Consider the following 19642-nt stretch of genomic DNA (forward strand, 5'->3'; position numbering starts at 1 on the left):
CCCAGCCTCCCCTAGACCTTTCTCAACCCCAAGTCCTTCACCTTCACCTGTCCCCAGGTATCCAGACTTGCTTCCTCAGTTCCCCCTTTGCAGCAGTAGGCCAACCCTGGCTTTTATAAAGAGAATTTTATTGGGAAAGAAAACACAATGCCCATTCCACCCCCCCTCCTCTGGGGAGGGAATGTAAGGCAGGTGGGAGTTGGGGGATGGTCCAGTCCCTCAGAGGGCAAGAAAGCTCGCCTTGGTACAAAAACCCTCCCAGTGAGATGTGAGCCAGGCATGGCTCTAGCCTGGTCCCAAGGAAGTTGAGTGTGACTGGGCCCCAGAGCTGCCTCAGAAGACTCAGCAGCCTGCCCAATAAGACCCACTGCAGAAGCTGAGTGAGAGGGAGGAGGGGAGGTGGAGGTTGTGTTCACAGGCGGTGGCCTATGCGTCCCCATTCTCCAGGCGGCCGAGCTGCAACTCCAGGCGGCTGATGCGCTCCCCCTGCACCTTGACCAGTGCCCTCAGCGTCTGCAGCTCCTGTACCACCTCCTCTAGCTTCCCAGCCTCCTGCAAGGATGGGGGAGAGGTCAGGGGCAGGCAGAGAGGGCTAGCGAGTGGTTCAGGCACATACTGCACTGGGATGACACATGGGGTCCCCCTGGCTGGGGGCACATACCCCGGCTCCGGCAAGACTGCTGCTGGGGGCGGTGTCAGCAATGGTAGCAGGGATGGTGGGGGCCCCCAGGCGGGTGGAGCCTGGGGCCCCAGTGGGCCGGCTGTCAGATAACACATTGCGCCTGCTGACCTTCAGGTCCCGCTGCTTGCTGGGCACATATGCCTCCCGAAGAGAGATGAGGATGGGCTCAGCGTCCTGCCCACTCACCCATTCCTCTGCCTCCAAGGCTGCCTCAGGCCCAGCTGTGTCAGGATAAAGATCGTCCTGGAAGAGGTCCGACTGGCAAGGGGCAGGGAAGGTCAAAAGCAGCTGGGGGGTCCCCATCAGGGCCTTTCATCTGAACCCTAGGTGGCCATGTGCTCATCACTATCCTGGAGTTCAAGCTTGTACTTTGTCAAGCCATCCTCCCATTCCCTGACTCTGGGAGTGACCTTTTTCTTTCTTCTTCTGCTTTTTTTTTGAGACAAGAGTCTCACACTGTTGCCCCTGGTAGAGTGCTGTGGCATCAACACAGCTCACAGCAACCTCAAACTCTTGGGCTCAAGTGATCCTCCTGCCTCTCCTGCCTCTGCCTCCCAAGTAGGTGGGACTACAGGCACTCACCACAATGCTTGGCTAATTTTTCTGGTTTTTTTGAGATAGAGTTTCACTTTGTCACCCTCGGTAGGGTGCTGTGGCATCATGGCTCACAGCAACCTCAAACTCTTGGGCTTAAGCAATTCTCTTGCCTCAGCCTCCCAAGTAGCTGGGACTATAGATGTCCACCACAATGCCCAGCTATTTTTAGAGACAAGGTCTCGCTCTTGCTCAGGCTGGTCTCAAACCTGAGAGCTTAGGCAATTCACCCTCCTCGGCCTCCCAAGTGCTGGGATTACAGGCGTAAGCCACTATGCCTACAGACAAGGTCTTATTCTTGCTCAGGCTGGTCTCAAATTCCTGCGCTCAAGCAATTGAGCCTTGGCCTCCCAGAGTACTAGGATTACAGGAGTGAGCCACCATGCCCAGCCCTGAGTTACCTTCCTAAAGCTCAAATTTGTCCTTTAACTTCCTTTCTGGACAGCTCCCTCTGAAGCCTGCCCCAACCTTCCTGAGCAGGGCTCCCTGTCACCTTCCCCTGTAAGCTGCAGGGACTGGCTGTGTGGTTTTGTGGGATTCTGGGGGTTAAGTCTGTACACCGTGGATGGGAGCTCCTGGGTCAGGCACTGTCCGTCTTGGTCTTAGCTCCCTGAGACATGCCCGGCACTCTGAGTACAGCACCCAGCAGATGCGACTGGAGAAGAGTGGAAGTGTGGCCATGGCTGTTAGCTGAGCATCTGAAGCTAAGCCACATATGGCCTGTCCCCTCCTTGTGGGACTCTTCCTGCAGCCAGACTCCCTCCTGTTCTGCTCTCTATTCCCACTGCTGCGCCCTTTACTTGGCCCCAGTTAACTGTGGGTAGCTGTCTCCTGTGGCTCCTGCAAGGTGAGGCCTTGGCTCAACCTGTCTCATCCTGCTTGCCACCTGCCTAGCACGGTCCCTTTCACTGTCCTCACTCCTGTCACCTTTGTGTGGTCTGCCTGCTAGAGAAGGAACCAGGTAGGAGAACTGAGTGGCCTCACCTTTCTTGGCACAGTCATGACGATGGGCTCACACTTGCGCTCATGTAGTTTGTAGAACCTGGAAAGCGAGGGCAAGGAGCCGTGGGTGAGACCCCCCCACGCCCCATCAGCTCTCCAGGCTCCCCACACCTTCCATTTCTGCTTCCTACCTCAGGCCCTCCCCTGACACCCTTCCCAGGACTGCTTGGGGGACTCCCTCCCATGGCCTGTCCTGCCCACAGCCAAAATGGCTCCTTCCTACAGGCTGACCCCTGACTCTGTGGCACATTCTGTTCCTAAGCAGTCTCCTGTGATCTGACCTTTCATCTGGGTGCCTCTGGCCTGTCCCTCAGGTTGAACCAGTCTCATGCCAGATCCCTGAGGTGAGCCCTGAGCTGCCTCAGTGGCCCTCTTACCGGGCGATCTCGCACTTGCTGACCTCCAAGCCCCTCTTGGGCATGCTGCCCATGCCCCTCTGGGGCTCCTTGCTGGTGAATGTGTTCAGGAAGTGGATGTAGGGGGGCTCATCTGTGACCTCAAAGTACCGGATGCTGGAGTCGCCCTGTGTGGGGAGGGGGCTCAGCGTTCAGCTGTTGCTCTCCCCCGTCCCCCTCGGCCCTGCCCAGCCCCACCTTGCCGCAGACGTAGACCACACTGGTGTCAGGGTCGTAGAAGGGCAGCAGGGCCCCGTTGCTCGAGTCCAGCTCCTGCAGGGCCATGGGCTCCTCAAGGTTTCCCTAGTACATTAGGGGCAGTCAGGCCGAGCAGAACCTCCTCACCCATCCCAAACTACCAGAACAGGCTCAAAGTCGTCACGTGCCACACAATGTCCCCCACCAGGCCCTCCTGGCTCCTTTCCACTCCAGGGTTCCCCTTCCCCACCTCCAGGCTGAGAAATTCTCTAGCAGGCTGCCAGGTAGCACCAGTCCTTGCCTCAAAGGGGCCCTGGAGGTCAGTGTGTAGGGGAACTGGGAAAGAGTGTGCTGGGAAAGGAAGGGCTGGGAGTTTGGAGGAGGGAGCCCTCCATGGGCCTCGATGGGCAGCCAGTGGTCCAGGCAAGTAAAGTGGGGAAGTGCCTTGCAGTTGGCAGAGATGCGGAGGCAGCTGGAGGCAACAGGGATGTGGGAGGAGGGCAGGGAGCAGGAGGCAGGACAGGAGAGGCTCAAGGGCCAGGCAGAGAACCTGGGAACTGCAGGCCTCCCCAGGGTGACCCCTGCCCGCCTGGCCTAGGTAGGGCCCAAGTCTCAAGATTGACCCTCAGGCTGGGCCGCAGCCACTCACTGGGTCCCAGAGCGCCAGCTGCCTCTCACTCATGCGGCTGAAGCCTGTGGTGAACACCTTGCCATCTGCCAGGAAGATGGCCCTCATAGGCCGGGCCCCCTCATGAGCCTTCTCTCGCTCCTGTAGGGGACAGGCCAGTTAGTGCAATGCCCCAATCAAGCCTCTGCAACTATCTACAGCCATCCTTGTCCTCCATAGCCACGTACTGCCACCAGGGTGCCCCGACGGGGGTCGATGATGCGCACGCTCTTGTCCTTGCATGCGGAGCAGAAGAGGCTGCCATTGCGGTTCCAGCTGATGTTGTAGATGAGGTCTGGGTGCAGGGTGTCCAGGCGGTACAGCTCCTCTGCTGTGCCCACGTTCCAGATGAGCACCATGTTGTCACAGCCTGGCGGGGTGGGGGGCTGTCAGCTCAGGCCTGGGTAGGTGTTAGGGGGCCACTGGGCTCACCAGGCCCACTTTGCCCAACTCCTGGGACCAGCCTGGGTCTCTCGACCTCTAAGGGCCTCAGCTTCCCCATTTGTTAGATGGGCCTGGGAGAGGCTGCTGGGACATTTCAGAGATGGGGGTGGGGCAGGAATGGTACAGACCTGCACTCAGCAGCACATTGCGGGCTGTTGGGTGCCAGGTGATAATGCCCACTCGCTTGGTGTGTCCCTCCAGCACCACCACTGGCTCAGTCAGTGGGGAGGTCAGCCCATTCTCAGGGATCTGCCACACCTGTGGTAGGGACAGGGCCAGTGGGCTGAGTCCAATGTTGCCCCTGCTGCCTGCAACCTTGAACCATACCCATGACCCTGGCCCAACCAGTCCTGTGCCTCACCATGACTGAGCAGTCCTCTGAGCCACTGGCGATGACTTCATCGTTGTGAGGACACCAGTCGATGTCCAGCACGGGTCCTGTGTGCCCACACACCGTTGGGTAGGCCTTGTCAATGCGGCCCGTCTAAGGGCATGAGGGGCAATCAGGTGGGACCCAAGACCTCTCCTCCTTCCCTCCCAGAGCCTTAGTCTCCCTTCTGTAGAGTGAGAATGGTGCCCTTGGCTCAGCTCACAGATGGCCGAGATGTGACTGTGCTCCAACCACCAGGTGAGCAAGAAATGTTTCTTGCCTTTAACTCTGACTTCATGGCAATAAACCACTTTCACCCTTTGTGCTAACACCTCTTGGGCAGTAAATCTGGATTATAACACCTGCCCAGCAGTGTCATTATCCAGCAGGGGCAAGATAAGGGATGTCAAGTGTGCAGACAGGTACAGCAGGTGTGGCCAAGGTGTCTCCAGTCCCTTTCCCAGACCTAACAGGGCCCACCTTGCTTAAGGGGAGCACCAGGAAGGCACCCCCGCCACTGGCCTCCACAATCACTGCCAGGAACTTGGGGTTTACTGCACAGAAGGTGCTGTCCCAGGTAACACGGGACACTCGAATGTCTTCATAGCACTGGTCATTCTTGACCGGCTGCCCAAACACATGCCGGAATTTGCTCTGCCGCACCACTTTGCGGAAGGACATGTCTGCAGGACAGAGAGGCCTGGATCAGCTCAGCCCATCCCGACAACCCCAGTCTTTCCAAGGCTGCATGAAGGGAAGTGAGGAGGATGCAACTAGGAACCTGGGCATTTGTAACCTGCCTGGGTTTCAGTTTCCCCAGAGTAAGGTCACAGGTGAAGAGCCCTGCTGCCTCCCCGAGGTGGTGACCTGCAGAGGTGAATGCACTGAGCCCTGGACCCTGCTGAGTCCCAATGGGCTTTACAGGGCTCAACCAAGACGCCACCCTGGCTCTGGTATGTGTGTGGGGGGCAGGAGGTGGGAGGTGCAGAAGCTGCAGAAAGTTTAGTTTTTGGTAGATGCCAGCCAGCTGGAAGCAGCCTCTTCCCTGCGCAGGGATTTGGAGACTAGGTAACTGGGAGGAAGAAGAGAGAAGGCAGGAAAGGGTTCCCCATTGTGGGACCCAGTTCTAAATCCCAGGAAAACTGCAGGGAGCTGCAGAGAGTCCCAGTCTGGCGCAGGGGGGTTGACAGGACCGAGCAGGGGATGGAACGCAGCTGGGAGCCTCAGAGCATCCCAGCGCTGCCTCGGAGTGAGATCCATAGTGAACCAGGAGACCAACTTCCAGGGGCCCAGGAGAGGAGAGGCGGCGGCCAAGGGGAGTTGGGGCGCAGTAGAGGGGAGGGGCTCCTCGGACCCGTAACCCGCCTCATCCCCTCCTGCCCCGCCCCCCCAGCCCCACTGCGCTCACCGTGGGCGCCGGGGGCTGCAGCACAGGCCTCGGGTGGCTCCGGATCCCGGCCTCTGGGAAGCAGGAAGCGGGAATCAGGAAGTGACAGAGTAGCTGGGAGTGGGGGGCGGGGCGGGGCCGGGTCACGCGCGGAGGGGCGGGGCGGGAGGCTGAGTGGCGCCTGGGGCCTGGGCGGGGCCAGGGGAGCCGCCTTCTGCATCCTCCACCTGCCCTGGGGTGGGGGCAGAGGTGGCCAGGTGGCAGGTACTTGTGCTGCCTGTCCCCCATCCCCGACCCCTTCCACGTCCTGCTCTTCATTGCGGCGTCCGCAGGAGTCGCCAGGATGAGATGAAGCCCCGCCCTCCCGACTCCGACCTGAACTTGCACTTTCAAGGTACCCTTTACCCCCCCCACCAAATGTAGCGCCTACACCGGCAGTTGATACATTCACACCCCTCCTTTTTTAAGTTATAAAAGTTCCTGCTCTTGATTAACAATGTAAATAAAACAGCAGTGTTTTAATCAGCGAGTGGAAGGCCCAGCCGTCCCATGCTCCCAGAAAAACACCCGTGGGTCCTGCCAGGCCTTCTTAGTAACAGTCAAAACCGGGCTACCATCCATGGATCCCGTTACCCTAATGTTACTTCTTTTCTTCTACCCTTTCCCGCAGAGGCCTGGAGATGGTCAGTCCATAAACTCTGCCTTCCTCCAGCCAGCTCCTCTGACAGAGCCCAGACCGCCCTCCCCCCAATGCACCCCATACGGCCACAACCTGGGGCAGTCTGTTCCTCTCAGACCAGTGACTCTGGAGTACTGGCTACCTCCCTCATTCCTCCCTTGAGCCCTGCCTACTGCCTTGGCTGACTAAGGGGTAATGGCAGGGTCCCTTTCCCAGAAAGAAGGGGAGGGAAAGAGTGGAGAGGGAGAAAAGTGAAAAGAACCTTGTCTCTGGTGGCAGGAAGCCCCCACTGTGTCCCAAGGTGGCTTGGGCTTGCATCCCATCTCATTTCTTTCTTTCTTTTTTTTTTGTAGAGACAGAGTCTCACTTTATGGCCCTCGGTAGAGTGCTATGGCCTCACACAGCTCACAGTAACCTCCAATTCCTGGGCTTAAGCGATTCTCCTGCCTCAGCCTCCCTAGTAGCTGGGACCACAGGCGCCCGCCACAAAACCCGGCTATTTTTTTTTGTTGTTGCAGTTCGGCCACCCTCGGTATATGGGGCCTGCGCCTCACCGACTGAGCCACAGGTGCCGCCTCCATCTCATTTCTTTTACCACTGGCATTTGAAGCACAGGCTCAGAGAGGGGAGGTTCCTGCTTGAGGTCTCCCAGCCAGATTCAATCACCATCTGTTTGGCTCCAAAGACCTTGCTTTTCCCATTGCTCTACAAATCCAAGGACTGGCAGGATGGGCCCAGCCCCAGGCAGGAGTGTGAGGAAGTGGACATAGGACTACAGCACCAGAGCCTCACTCTCCATTGACCCCAGGCTGCAGACAGATGGTCTGTCTAAAGCCCAAGCCAGATGATATCAATCTCTGACTCTCAACCCTCCCTCCAACTCCTCATGGACGGAGCTGAAATAAAATCCACTGCCCCTGCATCCCTCCACCCCTCACCCATGCCTGTCTGACCCCTGCCCCCCACCCCTGTATCATCTACCCCTGTTCTGTCCCTGCATGTGGCCCAGTGACACTGACACCCTTCTCCGCCTTCATTCCCAGCCCAGGGCCTGGGCACATCTTGTTCCCTCCATTCAGAAGCTCCTCCAAATCTTAGAAAGCTTCCATCGCTGACTTCCTCCAGGTCTCTACTGAAGAGTCACCTCCTCCTTGAGCCTTCACCCCACTCTCTCTGTCTCTTACTCCCACTGTATTGTTTTTAACCCCCACCTGATGTCACATTATGTATCGATTTGCACACTGGCATCTGCCCTGGCTCACTAGGATGTTGGCAAATTGAGGGCAGGACTTCGTCTTGCTTCCCACTGTATTCCCGGCACCTAGAACAAGACCCAGCACACGGGATGGGATCAAGTAATGTATGTTCAGTGAATGCATGAATAGCAGCCCTAAGTGCAGGATTAAAAGATGCTCACAGTCTTAACTCTTACAGTCGGGTGGCGCCTGTGGCTCAGGCAGTAGGGTGCCGGCCCCATATACCGGAGGTGGCAGGTTCAAACTTGACCCAGCCAAAACTGCAGAACAACAACAATAACAAAAACACCTCTTACACTCAATGCTGGTCCCTATGAAGCAGAGGGAGAGGTGTCTGACACCTAAAGAGGAAGGGACTCTCCCAAAGGATAACAGGAGCCCTGCCCCCTGGGATGTGTGAGGGGCTGGGGGATGTCTTGGGGGTGAGCCTTGGTTTTTTTTTTCTGAGACAGAGTCTCACTATGTCGCCCTTGGTAGAGTGACGTGGTGTCACAGCTGACAGCAACCTCAAACTCTTGGGCTTAAGCGATCCTCTTGCCTCAGCCTCCCAAGTAGCTGGGACTACAGGTGCCTGCCACAACGCCCGGCTATTTTTTGGTTGTAGTTGTCATTGTTGTTTAGCAGGCCTGGGCAGGGTTTGAACCTGTCAGCCCCGGTATATGTGGCCAGCACACTAGCTACTGAGCTATGGGCACCGAGCCTCTTTTTTTATTTTTTGGAGACAGAATCTCACTTTGTCGTCCTTGGTAGAATGTTGCAGTGTCATAGCTCACAGCAATCTCAAACTCTTGGGCTCAAGAGATCCTCTTGCCTCAGTTTTGATATTTAGTAGAGATGGGGGAGGGGGGGTTTCACTCTTGCTCAGGCTGGGCTCCAACTTATGAGCTCAAGCAATCCACCCACTTCAGCCTCCCAGAGTGCTAGAATTACAGGCATGAGCCACCGCGCCCAGCCAGGTGAGCCCTCTTTTGTGCCCATTTTCTCTAACACAAAACCCTGTGGGCCATCAGAACTTCTCTGTATCCTGCAAAACCCTTCAGGTATAGCCCATTTTCCTGGATAGAAATTACCCCTTATGGGTGGAATTTCCCTTAGAAGTGGGACTATTTCACTAGAGTGTGGACCAGTACTGAAGGCAGGTGTCTGGTCCTGAGGTTTTATTCCCTGATCTGTTTGATGTGATGGAAATGCTTTGGGAGCTCCACCCAGAAAAAGGGACAGGGGCACAGAAGTTCAGGCCCTGTGCTCATAGTGTGCACTTGGACAGGATAGGGAGGGTTAAAGCTGATCTTGTGAGTAAGGGGGCAGTGTGGAGGGGGAGATGATACCTGGTGGGCAGGTGACCTGCCACGTGGACTCGGAGCTGTGGCTCAGTATTGGCCTGGAGTGTCTGCTGGTGCAATCAAATTAATGGTAACAGTTACTGAACACTTTCTCTGTGCTAGGTAAAGATCCAGGCACTTCATGAGAACCGATACTCCTAGGGTCTCCATTAGTATGATTCTCATTTTACAGATGGGGAAACCAAGTCTCAAAGAGACCAAGAACTTTGTTGGCAGTTGTGTATGATTGTGGAGCTAGGATTTGAACAACGCCAGAGGGACCCCAGAGTGCATGCTCTTAACCCTACCCATGTGTCTCCCTAGTGGGAGGCAGGCCAGAACCCTAGCAAGTGCTCAATAAATATTTGTTGGGTGAATAAATTCAGCTGGTTTGGGGTAGTGCCTGTGGCTCAGTGGGTAGGGCACTGGCCCCATATACTGAGGGTGGTGGGTTCAAACCTGGCCCCGGCCAAACTGCAACAACAAAAAAATAGCAGGCGTTGTGGCGGGCACCTGTAGTCTCAGCTACTCAGGAGGCTGAGGCAAGAGAATCGCCTAAGCTTAGGAGTTGGGGGTTGCTGTGAGCTGTTATGCCATGGCACTCCACCAAGGGCAATAAAGTGAGACTCTGTCTCCAAAAAAAAAAAATAAATAAATAAGTTCAACTAGTTTCCAGCTGTCCAGAAACTGCTCTCTCACCTGCTGCTGTGCCCACAATTCCATTACTCAGAAATACTTCGATGATGTTTCTAGCATCATCACTGTACCACCCAGTATATACTTCCCATCCTGGGGTCATAACTGCCAACCCCCAGGGGACCATTATCACCCCATTTTACAGAGGAGAAAACTGAGGCTGAGCATGAGCTAGGCACCAGAATCCAGATGTAACTGCACCGCTCTAGGAGGCCTGCTCAGCCTGCTCCCTTTTTGAAATGCAAGCACCCCTGGGAAGGGCAGCACCTAAAACATTATGTCACTTGCTCCTGCTGGTAGGGCACCTCTCAGTTGCTAAAGGCCACAGTGCTGAGCAATAGAAACAGAAGGGTGAAGAAGGGAAGGGGGCACAACTTCAGAACCCCGGGGCTTGGGAGAAAGCTGGGTGGTTTGGGTGCCAGGCATGAAAAGGGAAGTGAGGTGGAGATGGAAAGACAGACCTTTGACACTTCCTAGATTTTTCCGCAGTGTCTGCAGCTTGAGAGGGAAGAGCTGCTTCTGCCCTAAGATGCTGTGTGACCTCCAGGAGCCTTTGCTCTTTTGGAAACCAGAGCTCTCTGTGCTTGAACAGACTCTCACCAGTGTCCTCAGGCTCAGATGGAGGAAGCTGGCCTGCCCTAGTGGGGAAGAGGGTACTCTATCCCTGTGCAGCCCTGTGCGGGGACTGAGGAGCACGGAATGCTAGTTGAATCCTTAAATGGAGGCAGACTTTGAAGCCCTTGGAAGCTCCCCTCCCAAGGTATAGAGGCAGCCCCTTGCTCTCTAAGGCCACCTGGGTGTCCATGGTGCAGACTGGTCATGGATGGGAGGCCAGGTCGTGGCCCTCCCATCTACCTCCCCCACCCATCCCTGTATGCCAGTTAAGGAAAAGAGCATCTGTATATCTGTTCACTGATCCCCTACTGTGTGCCAGGCTCTTGTTGGCTCTTACACACTTTCTCGTTTAATCCTCACAACAGCAGATGACACAGGAGCTCAAAAGGTGATGTAGCTTGTCCAGAGTCACTTAGGTTGGACATGGCAGAGCTGGATTTGAATCCAGGCCAGACAGCTCTTGCCTTTTCACCTGCTGCCTTGCTGAGACTGGTCCTGACCCAGCCTCATTGACTGTTGGGGCAGGAAACTGGTGAAGAGGGCTTGGCCATGCCAGGCTAGCCTGTGGGCCACTCGGACCACAGGCTCCTGCTTGGGGATGTTGGCTGCAGAAGCCTCTTTTGTCTGCAGGAGCTATTGTGTTAGGCATCCTATGTCCAGGCTGGAGGACAGGACAGGGAGGAGGAAGGGAGGGAAGGGTCAAAGGGCGGTCAGACCAAGCCCAGGGAAAGTACCTCCCGTGATCTTCCTCCAACGGGAGGGAGGCACAGGGGAGTGTGTCAGGGTCTGGAGATGCTGGAGGGTGCCATTAGCTGTGGCTTGGGGGACTGCTGTGAAACTGTGTTGGTGGTGCCTGTGGAAGAGCTTGGTGAGACGGGGCAGGGGATGCTCCCCACAGACAGTCTGAGGCTTTGGGTTTTCACCCCACTCTTCCCTTCCAGGCCAGAGGGACTCTGTGTTGTTTTCGAGGGTGACATTCTCAACAGCCCCATCTTTCGGACTGGCCATTTTCTGTCTCACCCTGGCTCTTCCAGTGCCCTGGTGGCCCGGGATTCCAGGACCCTCACGTGGGACCTGTGCTGGGGGCCTCCTCTGGCGGGGCACTGCTGGGGCTTTCCCCCTCAGGGGCAAATGGTGTGGCTTGGTTCTCAGGGACCCCTGGGGTGGGATCAGAGGATGGGGCAGGGGAGGCTTCATCACAGGGGCTGGGGGATGAGCTGGCAGTGGGCCCAGGGGTCTGGGCCTCAGTGTTTAACTGAGGCGAGGCCACAGGCTCTGACAGTGGCTGGGCTGTAGGGTTCAGCTGAGGGGGGGCCATGGGCTCTGACAGTGGCTGGGCTGTAGGGTTCAGCTGAGGGGGGTCCAAGGGCTCTGTCAGTGGCTGAGCTGTGGGGTTCAACTGAGGGGGGGCCATGGGCTCTGACAGTGGCTGGGCCGTGGGGTTCAGCTGAGGGGGGGCCATGGGCTCTGACAGTGGCTGGGCCGTGGGGTTCAGCTGAGGGGCAGGCTCTGACAGTGGCTGAGCCGTGGGGCTCAGAAGAGGTGGGGCCACAGCTGTTGGCCCTGGAAGAGTCAGACCCTCAGCGTCCACTTGGGTCTGTGGCTCACCCGGCGTGAAGCTGCCTGGCTGCTCCTCACAGAGGGCCGCGGCAAAGGAGGAGAAGATGGTGCGCAGCAGGGCCCGGAGATCAGCACTAGCCGTGAGGCAGAGGAAGGGGCTCAGGCAGCTGTTGAGCAGGATCAAATAGTCAGAGTAGACCAGGGCCTCCCAGAGCAGGTAGCCAGGGTAGATATCCCACAGGAAGGCCAGGTAGAGCAGCTGTGCCAGCTGGTAGGGCAGCCGCAGGACCACATAGGCAGACAGTATGGTCTTGGCCACTTGGGGAAAGCCCCGGCTAACTGCAGGCCAAGGCTGGTGGCGGCGACAGGTCCTGCAGCCCGCAGCCTGGGTGAGCACGTGGCAGACAAGGAGCAGCAGGAAAGGCAGGAATCCCCCCAGGATTTCAAGCATGCGCAGTGGCAGCTCCTCGCTGTCCCAGAAGTCCAGGCAGATGACCAGGTCGTACCACCAAATGGTAGCCTCAGGGAACACCAGCCAGGGCACGCTAAAGAGCGTGGCCAGCACCCAGACCCCACCACAGACCCAAAGGGGCAGGCGGGTGGGGCGGTGCCCAGGGTACCAACGTGGGCACAGTGCCAGCAAGCAACGGTCCAGGCTGAGGGCAGCCAGCAGGAAGAGGCCAGAGGAGTAGGACACACCCCACAGGAAGTAGTAGAAGCGGCAGGCAGCTGTCCCCAGTGGCCAGTGCCCTCCATGCTGGATCTCCACGATCTGAAAGGCTGCTGCCGCCAGGAACAAAAAATCGGAGAGGGCCAGACTGAGCAGGAGCAGGGCCAACCGTGTGCCAGCTCCATGTCGGGCCTGTGAGCCAGCCAGCCACGCCATCAGCCCATTGGCTGGCAGCCCCAGGAACAGCAGGGCCACTAGGAAGACTGTGTCCCAGCCACCCTGGGGGTAGTAGTCCTCGTCATCAAGCTCCGTGCGGGGCCTTTGACCAGCAGCACGCATATTGGCTTCCATAACAGTGTCCATTTGGGGTCTCCCAAATACCGCTGGACATGTAATAGGTGCCTGGGAAGTCAGTGATTGTGTAAATGACTGAGTATAAGACAGAGGTTGAGACCAGCCTGGGTAACACAGCAGGACCCCATTTCTACGAAAAATCAGCTGGGCATGGTGGTGCACCTGTAGCCTCAGCTACTCGGGAGGCTGAGGCAGGAGGATCACTTGAGCCCAGGAGTTTAGGTTGCAGTGAGCTATGATGATGCCACTGCAGTCTAGCCCAGGTGATAGAGTAAGACCCTGTCTCTAAAAAAAAAGAAAGAGAGAGAGAGGGAGTGAGGGAGTGTACCTCCAGGTAAGTCACTGTCTTTCTCTGGGCCATCACCATCACCTTTTGGGTAGTTACCCTATAGCAGGGGCTTAAAAATAGATGCCCCTCTGTCCTCCTTATGCAACCCATTTTACAGACAGGGAGAGAAAGGTTCAGAAAATCAAGCCAGGAGTGGTGGCTCATGCCTGTAATCCTAGCACTCTTGGAGGCTAAGGTGGGTGGATTGCTTGAGCTCAGGAGTTCTAGACCTGCCCGAGCAAGAGTGAGACCTCATCTCTACTAAAAATAGAAAAACTAGCCGAGCACCATGGTGGGTGCCTATAGTCCCAACAACTTGGGAGGCTGAGGCAAAAGGATCACTTGAGCCCAAGAGTTTGAGATTGTAGTGAGCTACGATGCCACAGCACTCTACCCAGGGTGACAGAGTGAGGCTCTGTCTCAAAAAACAAAAACAGAATCAGTGACTTGCCCAAGGTCAGAGGTAACAAGGGGAGAGTACCTAGGACTCCATCCCAGACTTACTCTTTCTGCATGTGGAATCCCAGTGTGTCCAAGTGGATGAAACCAGAGACTTTCAAACTTAATCGTTAAAGCTGTTGAACTTTGTCTTTAAATAAAGTGTTACAGCAGGATACCTACAGGAACTGAGAAGCTGTGCTCAGGTTAAAGGGGGAGGGAACACTCCCATAAGGTTCCAGGAAATATAGTTCATCTCAAGGCGCTTCATGCCTCATATTCTGTGGCTCAAGTTTAAAATTCCAAGAGGGAAGGGCTCTGTTTCCCATGGGCCGTAAGAGTCTGAGGGTGAACCTGTAGTCCAGTAGTAGGAGCCCCCCACCACATGCTTCCTGTAAATCAGGCAGAAAGTGGCCTCCATTTGTCCCCTTGAGCTACTAAATATAGAAGGGGATGGGGGCTCTGCAGTGTGATGGGGGTGAGGCGGGCTGGGGGGCACCCAACCTGGAACCCAAGAGGCCCACTTCCCCAGGTAGTGGAGGGGAGGGAGCTTCCCTCTGAGGGTGGAGGGTCTGGTTGCAGAGCAGCTGGAGGAAGGACCACATGTCCCAGAAGGGCCGGACCTTGCCTGTGGCCCACGGCTGGTTCCAGACACTTGGTCTTTAGCCTGGGCTTTCCCACCCCCAGGGCTCTTTCTCAAGCTGACCCCAGTCTGCAAGCTCAGCTCCTATTGGGTCAGAGCCCTGGGCACCCCCCACCTCAGGCCCCACCAGCAAGGCCCAACTTACCTGTAAGGTGCAGGCTGATGGCTGGAAGGAGAAGGGCATGCCAGCTGTCCCCATGGCCCCTTGCTGGGGGCCTGCTGCATGGTGCCCGGCGGCACTAAGGCGGGCGGGCAGGAAACCCAAGCTGAGAGGACATCAATCATTCATGGGGCTGCTCACTGGGAAACTCTAACCCCAGCCCAGCAGAGCCAAATGATCAGCCAGGCCACCCCCTATCCTTTGGCAGGGCCAGTGGCCAACCCCCCTCCTCACACTGGGCCCCTCTGGCCTGGGGCAGGCTCTAGGATCCCCAGGGGTCACCTACTCTGACATCCCCACACCTGTGCCCCTCAGTCCAGCACTTGAGGCCTCTGTGATCTGGCTTCTTTTCCTTGATTTTATGTGCCCAATGCTCTAGCCAGGATGTCACCCCTTGAGGGGGCCCCAGTAGGCGACTCATTCTGACCTTCCTACCTCCCCACCTTTGCTCACATGCTTCCTTCTGCCAAAGATGCCCTCCCTGATCCCCCCTGCCCATGCCACACAGCTGGCTGGTCCTCCATGCTTCAGCAGTTGTCACCCCATTTTATACACAAGGGAACAGCCTCAGAGGGGTGACCTTGATGGGTCTCCCAGCCAGTTCATGGCAGAGCTGCAGTCTGAAGTTCCTAGCAGCCAATGCATCCTGGTGTCCCTTGCTGCTAACTGAGGACAGTTCTCTTGACCCAGCTGGCTCTGCTCTGGCCACCCAGGGCAGAGGGCTGGGATTAGGGCCTGGGCTGCCTGCCTCACTTACCCTAATCCCCCTCAGAGCCCGATCCCAGGCCATCAGCACTAGTTGTGGAGGTGCATAAGCAGCTTTGTGGGTCCCGACAGCCGAGGGTGCTCGGGGTGAGGGCATCTCTGAGCCCCGTCAACGGTCCCACATGGCTACAGATCAGGCAAGGGGGCAGCACGGACCAGACCCAGCCGCTCGGCCCCAGAAGCCCCCTGCAGGGGCTGTGGCTCCTGGAAGTGGTGCTGAGGGGCCCCTCTTAACCAAGGGGAGGAGCAGGAGGGAGAGGGGGCTCCGAGGGTCCCGGAAGGGCACTGGCAGCTCTGAAGATCAGACCCCTGTTCATGGCTCTGAAGCCCAGGGTGACAACAAGAACCCCTCCAGGACAGGAGAGGGGCAGGGAGGAGCTCCTGCTGAAGTCCCTGGGTCGGCCTCTCGTCGCCATTCCCACCGGCATCGTCCTGACCCCCAGCACGATGCTGCTAACAGGACATATGGGCCCCTGCTCAACCAAATCTTCGGGAAGGTCAGGTGGAGCCTGGGCAGGGCTAGGGCACCTGGGGGTGTGGGGTGGGGACTCATACCCCTCAGGCTCAGGCCACCCTGCCCCTAAGTACCAGGCCACCTACCTCTTTTGCCCCAGACTTGGCAGCCTGGGCTGTGAAGCAGGGGTGCCACAGTTAGGATGGGTGGTGATCTCAGGCTGGCCTGGGCAGAGCTGGTGATGGCACCCTGGGCTCTGCGGGAGCTTGAGGCCCTGGAGCATGAAAGGGGCTCTTTCCTCCTGGGGCTATGGGAGTCCAGATCCCTTTGGCTGCCCTGGGCGGGCTGGCCCTGCTGAGGCCAGCATGAGGCCAGCATGGGCAGGGGCCCTGGAGACATGCTGGACTATCCCCTACAGGACCGTGAGCTGGGCCCCGAGGAGCTAGATGGTGAGTGGCTCTTGCTGCTGGTGGGGGCAGGAGGTATCCTTGAGTCTGGCCACCTGGGCATGACCTCCCTTCCCTGTAGAACTCCAGGCTGCCTTTGAGGAGTTTGACACTGACCGTGACGGCTACCTTGGTTACCGGGACCTGGGCGACTGCATGCGGACCCTGGGCTACATGCCCACCGAGATGGAGCTCCTGGAGGTCTCACAGCACGTCAAGATGCGTAGTCAGTGACGGGTCTTCTCTGAGTCTCATGGCTCAGGGGGACAATGAGGCGGTGGTGGGAGGTGGCTTCTGGGCATCTGTCTGTGGTGATGGTGGCAGTGAGAGGGAGGTGACAGGACCACATTGGCCCCATCAGATGCAGGGATACCAGGTCCAAGTTCCTGCCTCCTTCCACCAGGCCCTTCCCTCCTCCCTGGCCCAGGTACCGCTGACTCAGGGACAAAGTGCTCTCTGCAGGCACTAGCTGTCTGGTGCTCTCCCACTCTTCTCTCTGACCCTGCCCCACCCCCTCTGCCCTGGTGGCAGCTGCCTGAATTGAGGTCACCCTGGTGTGCTCTTTGTGACTGTCTGACAGGCAGCCACTGTGAGCTTGTCACTAGCTGGTTTGTCCTCAGGAAAATATATCTCTCTAATTCTAGGACATTAGTATTTTTCCCTTACAATTTCCAAAAATGGGGACGTGACTTGCACTGAGGTGAGCAGCTGGTACCCTGCTTCTCCTTTTCCCTTGAAGTCACCAGTGTTTTGTACACTGATGGCCCCTTGGCATTGAGGCACTAACAACCTGGGTGTTCTTCAAAGTTGGCATTTATTTTTATTTTATTTATTTTTATTTTTTCGTAGTTTTTGGCCAGGGCTGGGTTTGAACCCACCACCTCCGGCATACGGGGCTGGTGCCCTACTCCTTTGAGCCACAGGCACCGCCCCCAGAGGTGGCATTTATTGCCGCCTACCTGGCTCCAGTACTTTATAGCCATGAACTCTAACTCCGATGGTGCCCCACAGAGCAGTCCGACCATCCTCATCTGGGGTCTAGGAAGGAAGGGTTAGCAAGTCACTTGATACCCTGGGCTGAGCCAGGATCCGAAGCCAGGGCTTCTGGCTTCAAAGCTTGGTCTCTTTCTCTCACCCTTGAGTTCTTCACCAAGAGCAGAAGCAGCCCTGGCCCCTCAGCCGTGAGCATGGATGCAGGTGTTCCCTCCTGGGTGTGAAGCCTGAGGGTGGGGGATGCCTGGGTCTTATGACATCCTTTCTTGAGCCCCAGTCCTCACCACTCTGATGTTCTGCCTGGTCCACAGTGGGTGGCCGTGTGGACTTCGAGGAGTTTGTGGAACTGATAAGCCCGAAGCTGAGGGAGGAGACAGCGCACATGCTGGGAGTGCGGGAGCTGCGTATCGCCTTCCGAGAGGTGCACAGCCTGGTCGAGGGGGCAGTGGGTGGCAGCTAAAGGGACAGGTCAGGGAGCCTTCCCAGATGGGGGAACTCACTCCCAGCTGGGGGCCCATCTTCCTGCAGCAGGAGGCATGCTGTCTTGCCAGTAGAGGATGAGGAAGGTTTGGGTGGGCAGAGATGGCAGGCAGGGGAGCATTTAGGCACAGGCAGTGGCAAGCGTGGAGCTGGGTGCAGGTTCCGGGGCACTTTGGGTGGGGGTGGGGGGTTGAGCCCTGCTGGGATTCTAGTTTGACAGAGACAGGGACGGACGAATCACTGTGGCAGAGCTGCGGCAGGCCGCACCGGCTCTGCTGGGGGAGCCGTTGGCGGGCCCTGAGCTGGATGAGATGCTCCGAGAGGTGGACCTCAATGGGGATGGCACCGTAGACTTTGATGGTGAGTTTCCCTCCCAGACAACCCTCTTGTCCCTCGAGTGTCCAGGCTGAGTCTAACATCTCCTGGGACCCCCACATGGATCTGCCCACAGCACACCCTTCTCTCCTACAGAGTTTGTGATGATGCTGTCCACTCACTGAGGTTGCAGGAGGGCAGCTCCCTTGCCCCTCGGGCCCTGCACCCCAGGACTGAGGCTGCACATCCTTCCCCAAGAGGTTACAGGATGGACGGGACCCAGCTGCCCCCAGGCTTCTAACACCTGGTAACATCTGGCAATGTAGGGCCTGAGAGTCTGCTTGTTACGCCACCCGTCCGCCTTCATCCTCACCTCCCCCTCCTTGAGCTGCAGGAGAACGCTGCTCACAGCTGCCCACCGTTCCCCAGTGGGAGCAAGATTAGGATCTCTCCAGACCCTTGGGAGGTAGGGAGCTCCCTGGTACTGGCAGCTTCAAAGGTGGGCAGTGTTGGGAGGATCCCTGGTAATATGGTGTATTGAGAAGGTGGCCAGACCCCTCTCACTACTTAGATATATAAAATGATTTTTATTTAAAGCCAATTTGAAAGATAGAAAGGAATGACCCCAAAGATCAAAGACTGAAATCAAGCTAGGGTGTGGGGGGGAGCAGATGCCGTGGTTTCACACTTGGTTATAGGCTTGGGCACTTGGGCTCTGACACCAGTGAGTAATAGAAGACCCAAAGAGTCTGGAAAACAAGAAATGGCCTTCCTGGAAACATTGCAGGGTCTCAGAGCTACCTGTTCTTGAAACATGGACTGAAACGTATCTCCACCGACTAGCCTGACAGAGTGGCAAGGAGGCAGATGCAAGTTGCCCTGCAGAACCTGACCTGCACTTCAAGTAGGAGTGTGGTCTATCTCCAGAGTGAAAAACTGAAAAAAACTGAACACCCCCCCAGAAAAACAAATAACTGCTGAGAAGGGGCATTCTCTCAACTCACATGGACACATGGAACTTCAAAAAAAAGAAAAACAAAAACCCTGATTTCTCCCCAAAATGAACTCATGATAAAAATTATGGTTAAATAAGGAAACAAACCACCATGAGGGAAGTTAGACAGATGCCAAAACAGGAGAACTGGCATTTTCAGTGTAAATAATAGAACAACCTAAAAGACCACAAAAAAAAAAAAAAACAATAAAAGAAGGAAGAGAGATCAATGTGCAGTAGCATCATAGTATGAAAATAGAACAGGAAGATTTTAAAAATAGCCCAACATCACTTCTAGAAATAAAAAGCAGTCATTAGAATGAAAAAAAAATGGGGGGGGGGTGGCACTCTGTGGCTCAACAGAATAGGGCGCCGGCCCCATATGCCGGAGGTGGTGGGTTCAAACCCAGCCCCGGCCAAAAAAAAAAAAAAAAAATGGGTAAGTTAAACAGCAGATCAAACACAAATCTAAAAGATTAATGAACTGCAAGCTGTATCTGAGAAATTCACTTACAATGTAGCACTGAGAGACAAAAAGACAGAAAATATTAAAGGGTAGTTAAAAGTCACTGAGTCTCAGAAGGAGGAAATACAGAGAGTGGGCATGACGCTATACATAATCAAAGAAGTGACGGTTGAAAATTTTCCATAAAGCCCTCCAGAGACTAGAAGTGCTCATAGTGAAAGATCAAATTGAAGCCTGACTAGGATAAATAAAATAAAAAAAACTAGATA

The 19642-nt window shown here is 56.3% G+C and overlaps 3 protein-coding genes across 6 annotated transcripts; 1 reads left to right on the top strand and 2 right to left on the bottom strand.

Annotated features, from left to right (window-relative positions):
* Positions 1 to 90: 90 nt before the first annotated feature.
* CORO1B (coronin 1B) lies at positions 91 to 5883 on the bottom strand. 2 transcript variants are annotated; one of them, XM_053561476.1, is made up of 11 exons: positions 5761 to 5883; positions 4833 to 5035; positions 4344 to 4466; positions 4111 to 4240; positions 3727 to 3908; positions 3521 to 3640; positions 2872 to 2976; positions 2656 to 2801; positions 2261 to 2318; positions 869 to 940; positions 91 to 552 (listed from the first exon to the last, which is right to left on the bottom strand). In XM_053561476.1, exons 2-11 carry the CDS (start codon positions 5031 to 5033, stop codon positions 427 to 429), a joined length of 1263 nt encoding a protein of 420 aa, XP_053417451.1. In that variant the 5' UTR covers positions 5034 to 5035; positions 5761 to 5883; the 3' UTR covers positions 91 to 426. The 2 variants fall into 2 exon arrangements, with proteins under 2 accessions (XP_053417451.1, XP_053417449.1); XM_053561474.1 differs by having other exon boundaries at positions 662 to 940.
* Positions 5884 to 5951: 68 nt separating this feature from the next.
* CABP4 (calcium binding protein 4) lies at positions 5952 to 19118 on the top strand. 3 transcript variants are annotated; one of them, XM_053561487.1, is made up of 7 exons: positions 5952 to 6133; positions 6410 to 6549; positions 16098 to 16128; positions 16208 to 16351; positions 17430 to 17539; positions 17811 to 17958; positions 18070 to 19118. In XM_053561487.1, exons 1-7 carry the CDS (start codon positions 6088 to 6090, stop codon positions 18096 to 18098), a joined length of 648 nt encoding a protein of 215 aa, XP_053417462.1. In that variant the 5' UTR covers positions 5952 to 6087; the 3' UTR covers positions 18099 to 19118. The 3 variants fall into 3 exon arrangements, with proteins under 3 accessions (XP_053417462.1, XP_053417463.1, XP_053417461.1); XM_053561488.1 differs by lacking the exon at positions 6410 to 6549 and having other exon boundaries at positions 6001 to 6133; positions 15581 to 16128; XM_053561486.1 differs by lacking the exons at positions 5952 to 6133; positions 6410 to 6549 and adding an exon at positions 15333 to 15722.
* On the bottom strand, positions 6929 to 12916 carry GPR152 (G protein-coupled receptor 152). The gene has a single exon (XM_053561477.1). It carries the CDS (start codon positions 12898 to 12900, stop codon positions 11371 to 11373), a length of 1530 nt encoding a protein of 509 aa, XP_053417452.1. The 5' UTR covers positions 12901 to 12916; the 3' UTR covers positions 6929 to 11370.
* Positions 19119 to 19642: the final 524 nt, after the last annotated feature.

Source organism: Nycticebus coucang, chromosome 14 (genome assembly GCF_027406575.1).
Source record: "Nycticebus coucang isolate mNycCou1 chromosome 14, mNycCou1.pri, whole genome shotgun sequence".
Lineage (NCBI taxonomy): Eukaryota > Metazoa > Chordata > Mammalia > Primates > Lorisidae > Nycticebus > Nycticebus coucang.

Excerpts from the sequence above, each read along its gene's own strand:
- CABP4 (XM_053561486.1), top strand. The coding sequence starts at position 15,348 with ATGGCTACAGATCAGGCAAGGGGGCAGCACGGACCAGACCCAGCCGCT. Across the intron at positions 15,723-16,097 it reads TCAACCAAATCTTCGGGAAG|GACCGTGAGCTGGGCCCCGA; the intron begins GTCAGGTGGAGC and ends TATCCCCTACAG. Across the intron at positions 16,352-17,429 it reads ACAGCACGTCAAGATGCGTA|TGGGTGGCCGTGTGGACTTC; the intron begins GTCAGTGACGGG and ends CCTGGTCCACAG.
- CORO1B (XM_053561474.1), bottom strand. The coding sequence starts at position 5,033 with ATGTCCTTCCGCAAAGTGGTGCGGCAGAGCAAATTCCGGCATGTGTTT. Across the intron at positions 2,977-3,520 it reads AGCTGGCGCTCTGGGACCCA|GGAAACCTTGAGGAGCCCAT; the intron begins GTGAGTGGCTGC and ends CTAATGTACTAG. Across the intron at positions 553-661 it reads GCAGTCTTGCCGGAGCCGGG|GAGGCTGGGAAGCTAGAGGA; the intron begins GTATGTGCCCCC and ends CCATCCTTGCAG.
- GPR152 (XM_053561477.1), bottom strand. The coding sequence starts at position 12,900 with ATGGACACTGTTATGGAAGCCAATATGCGTGCTGCTGGTCAAAGGCCC.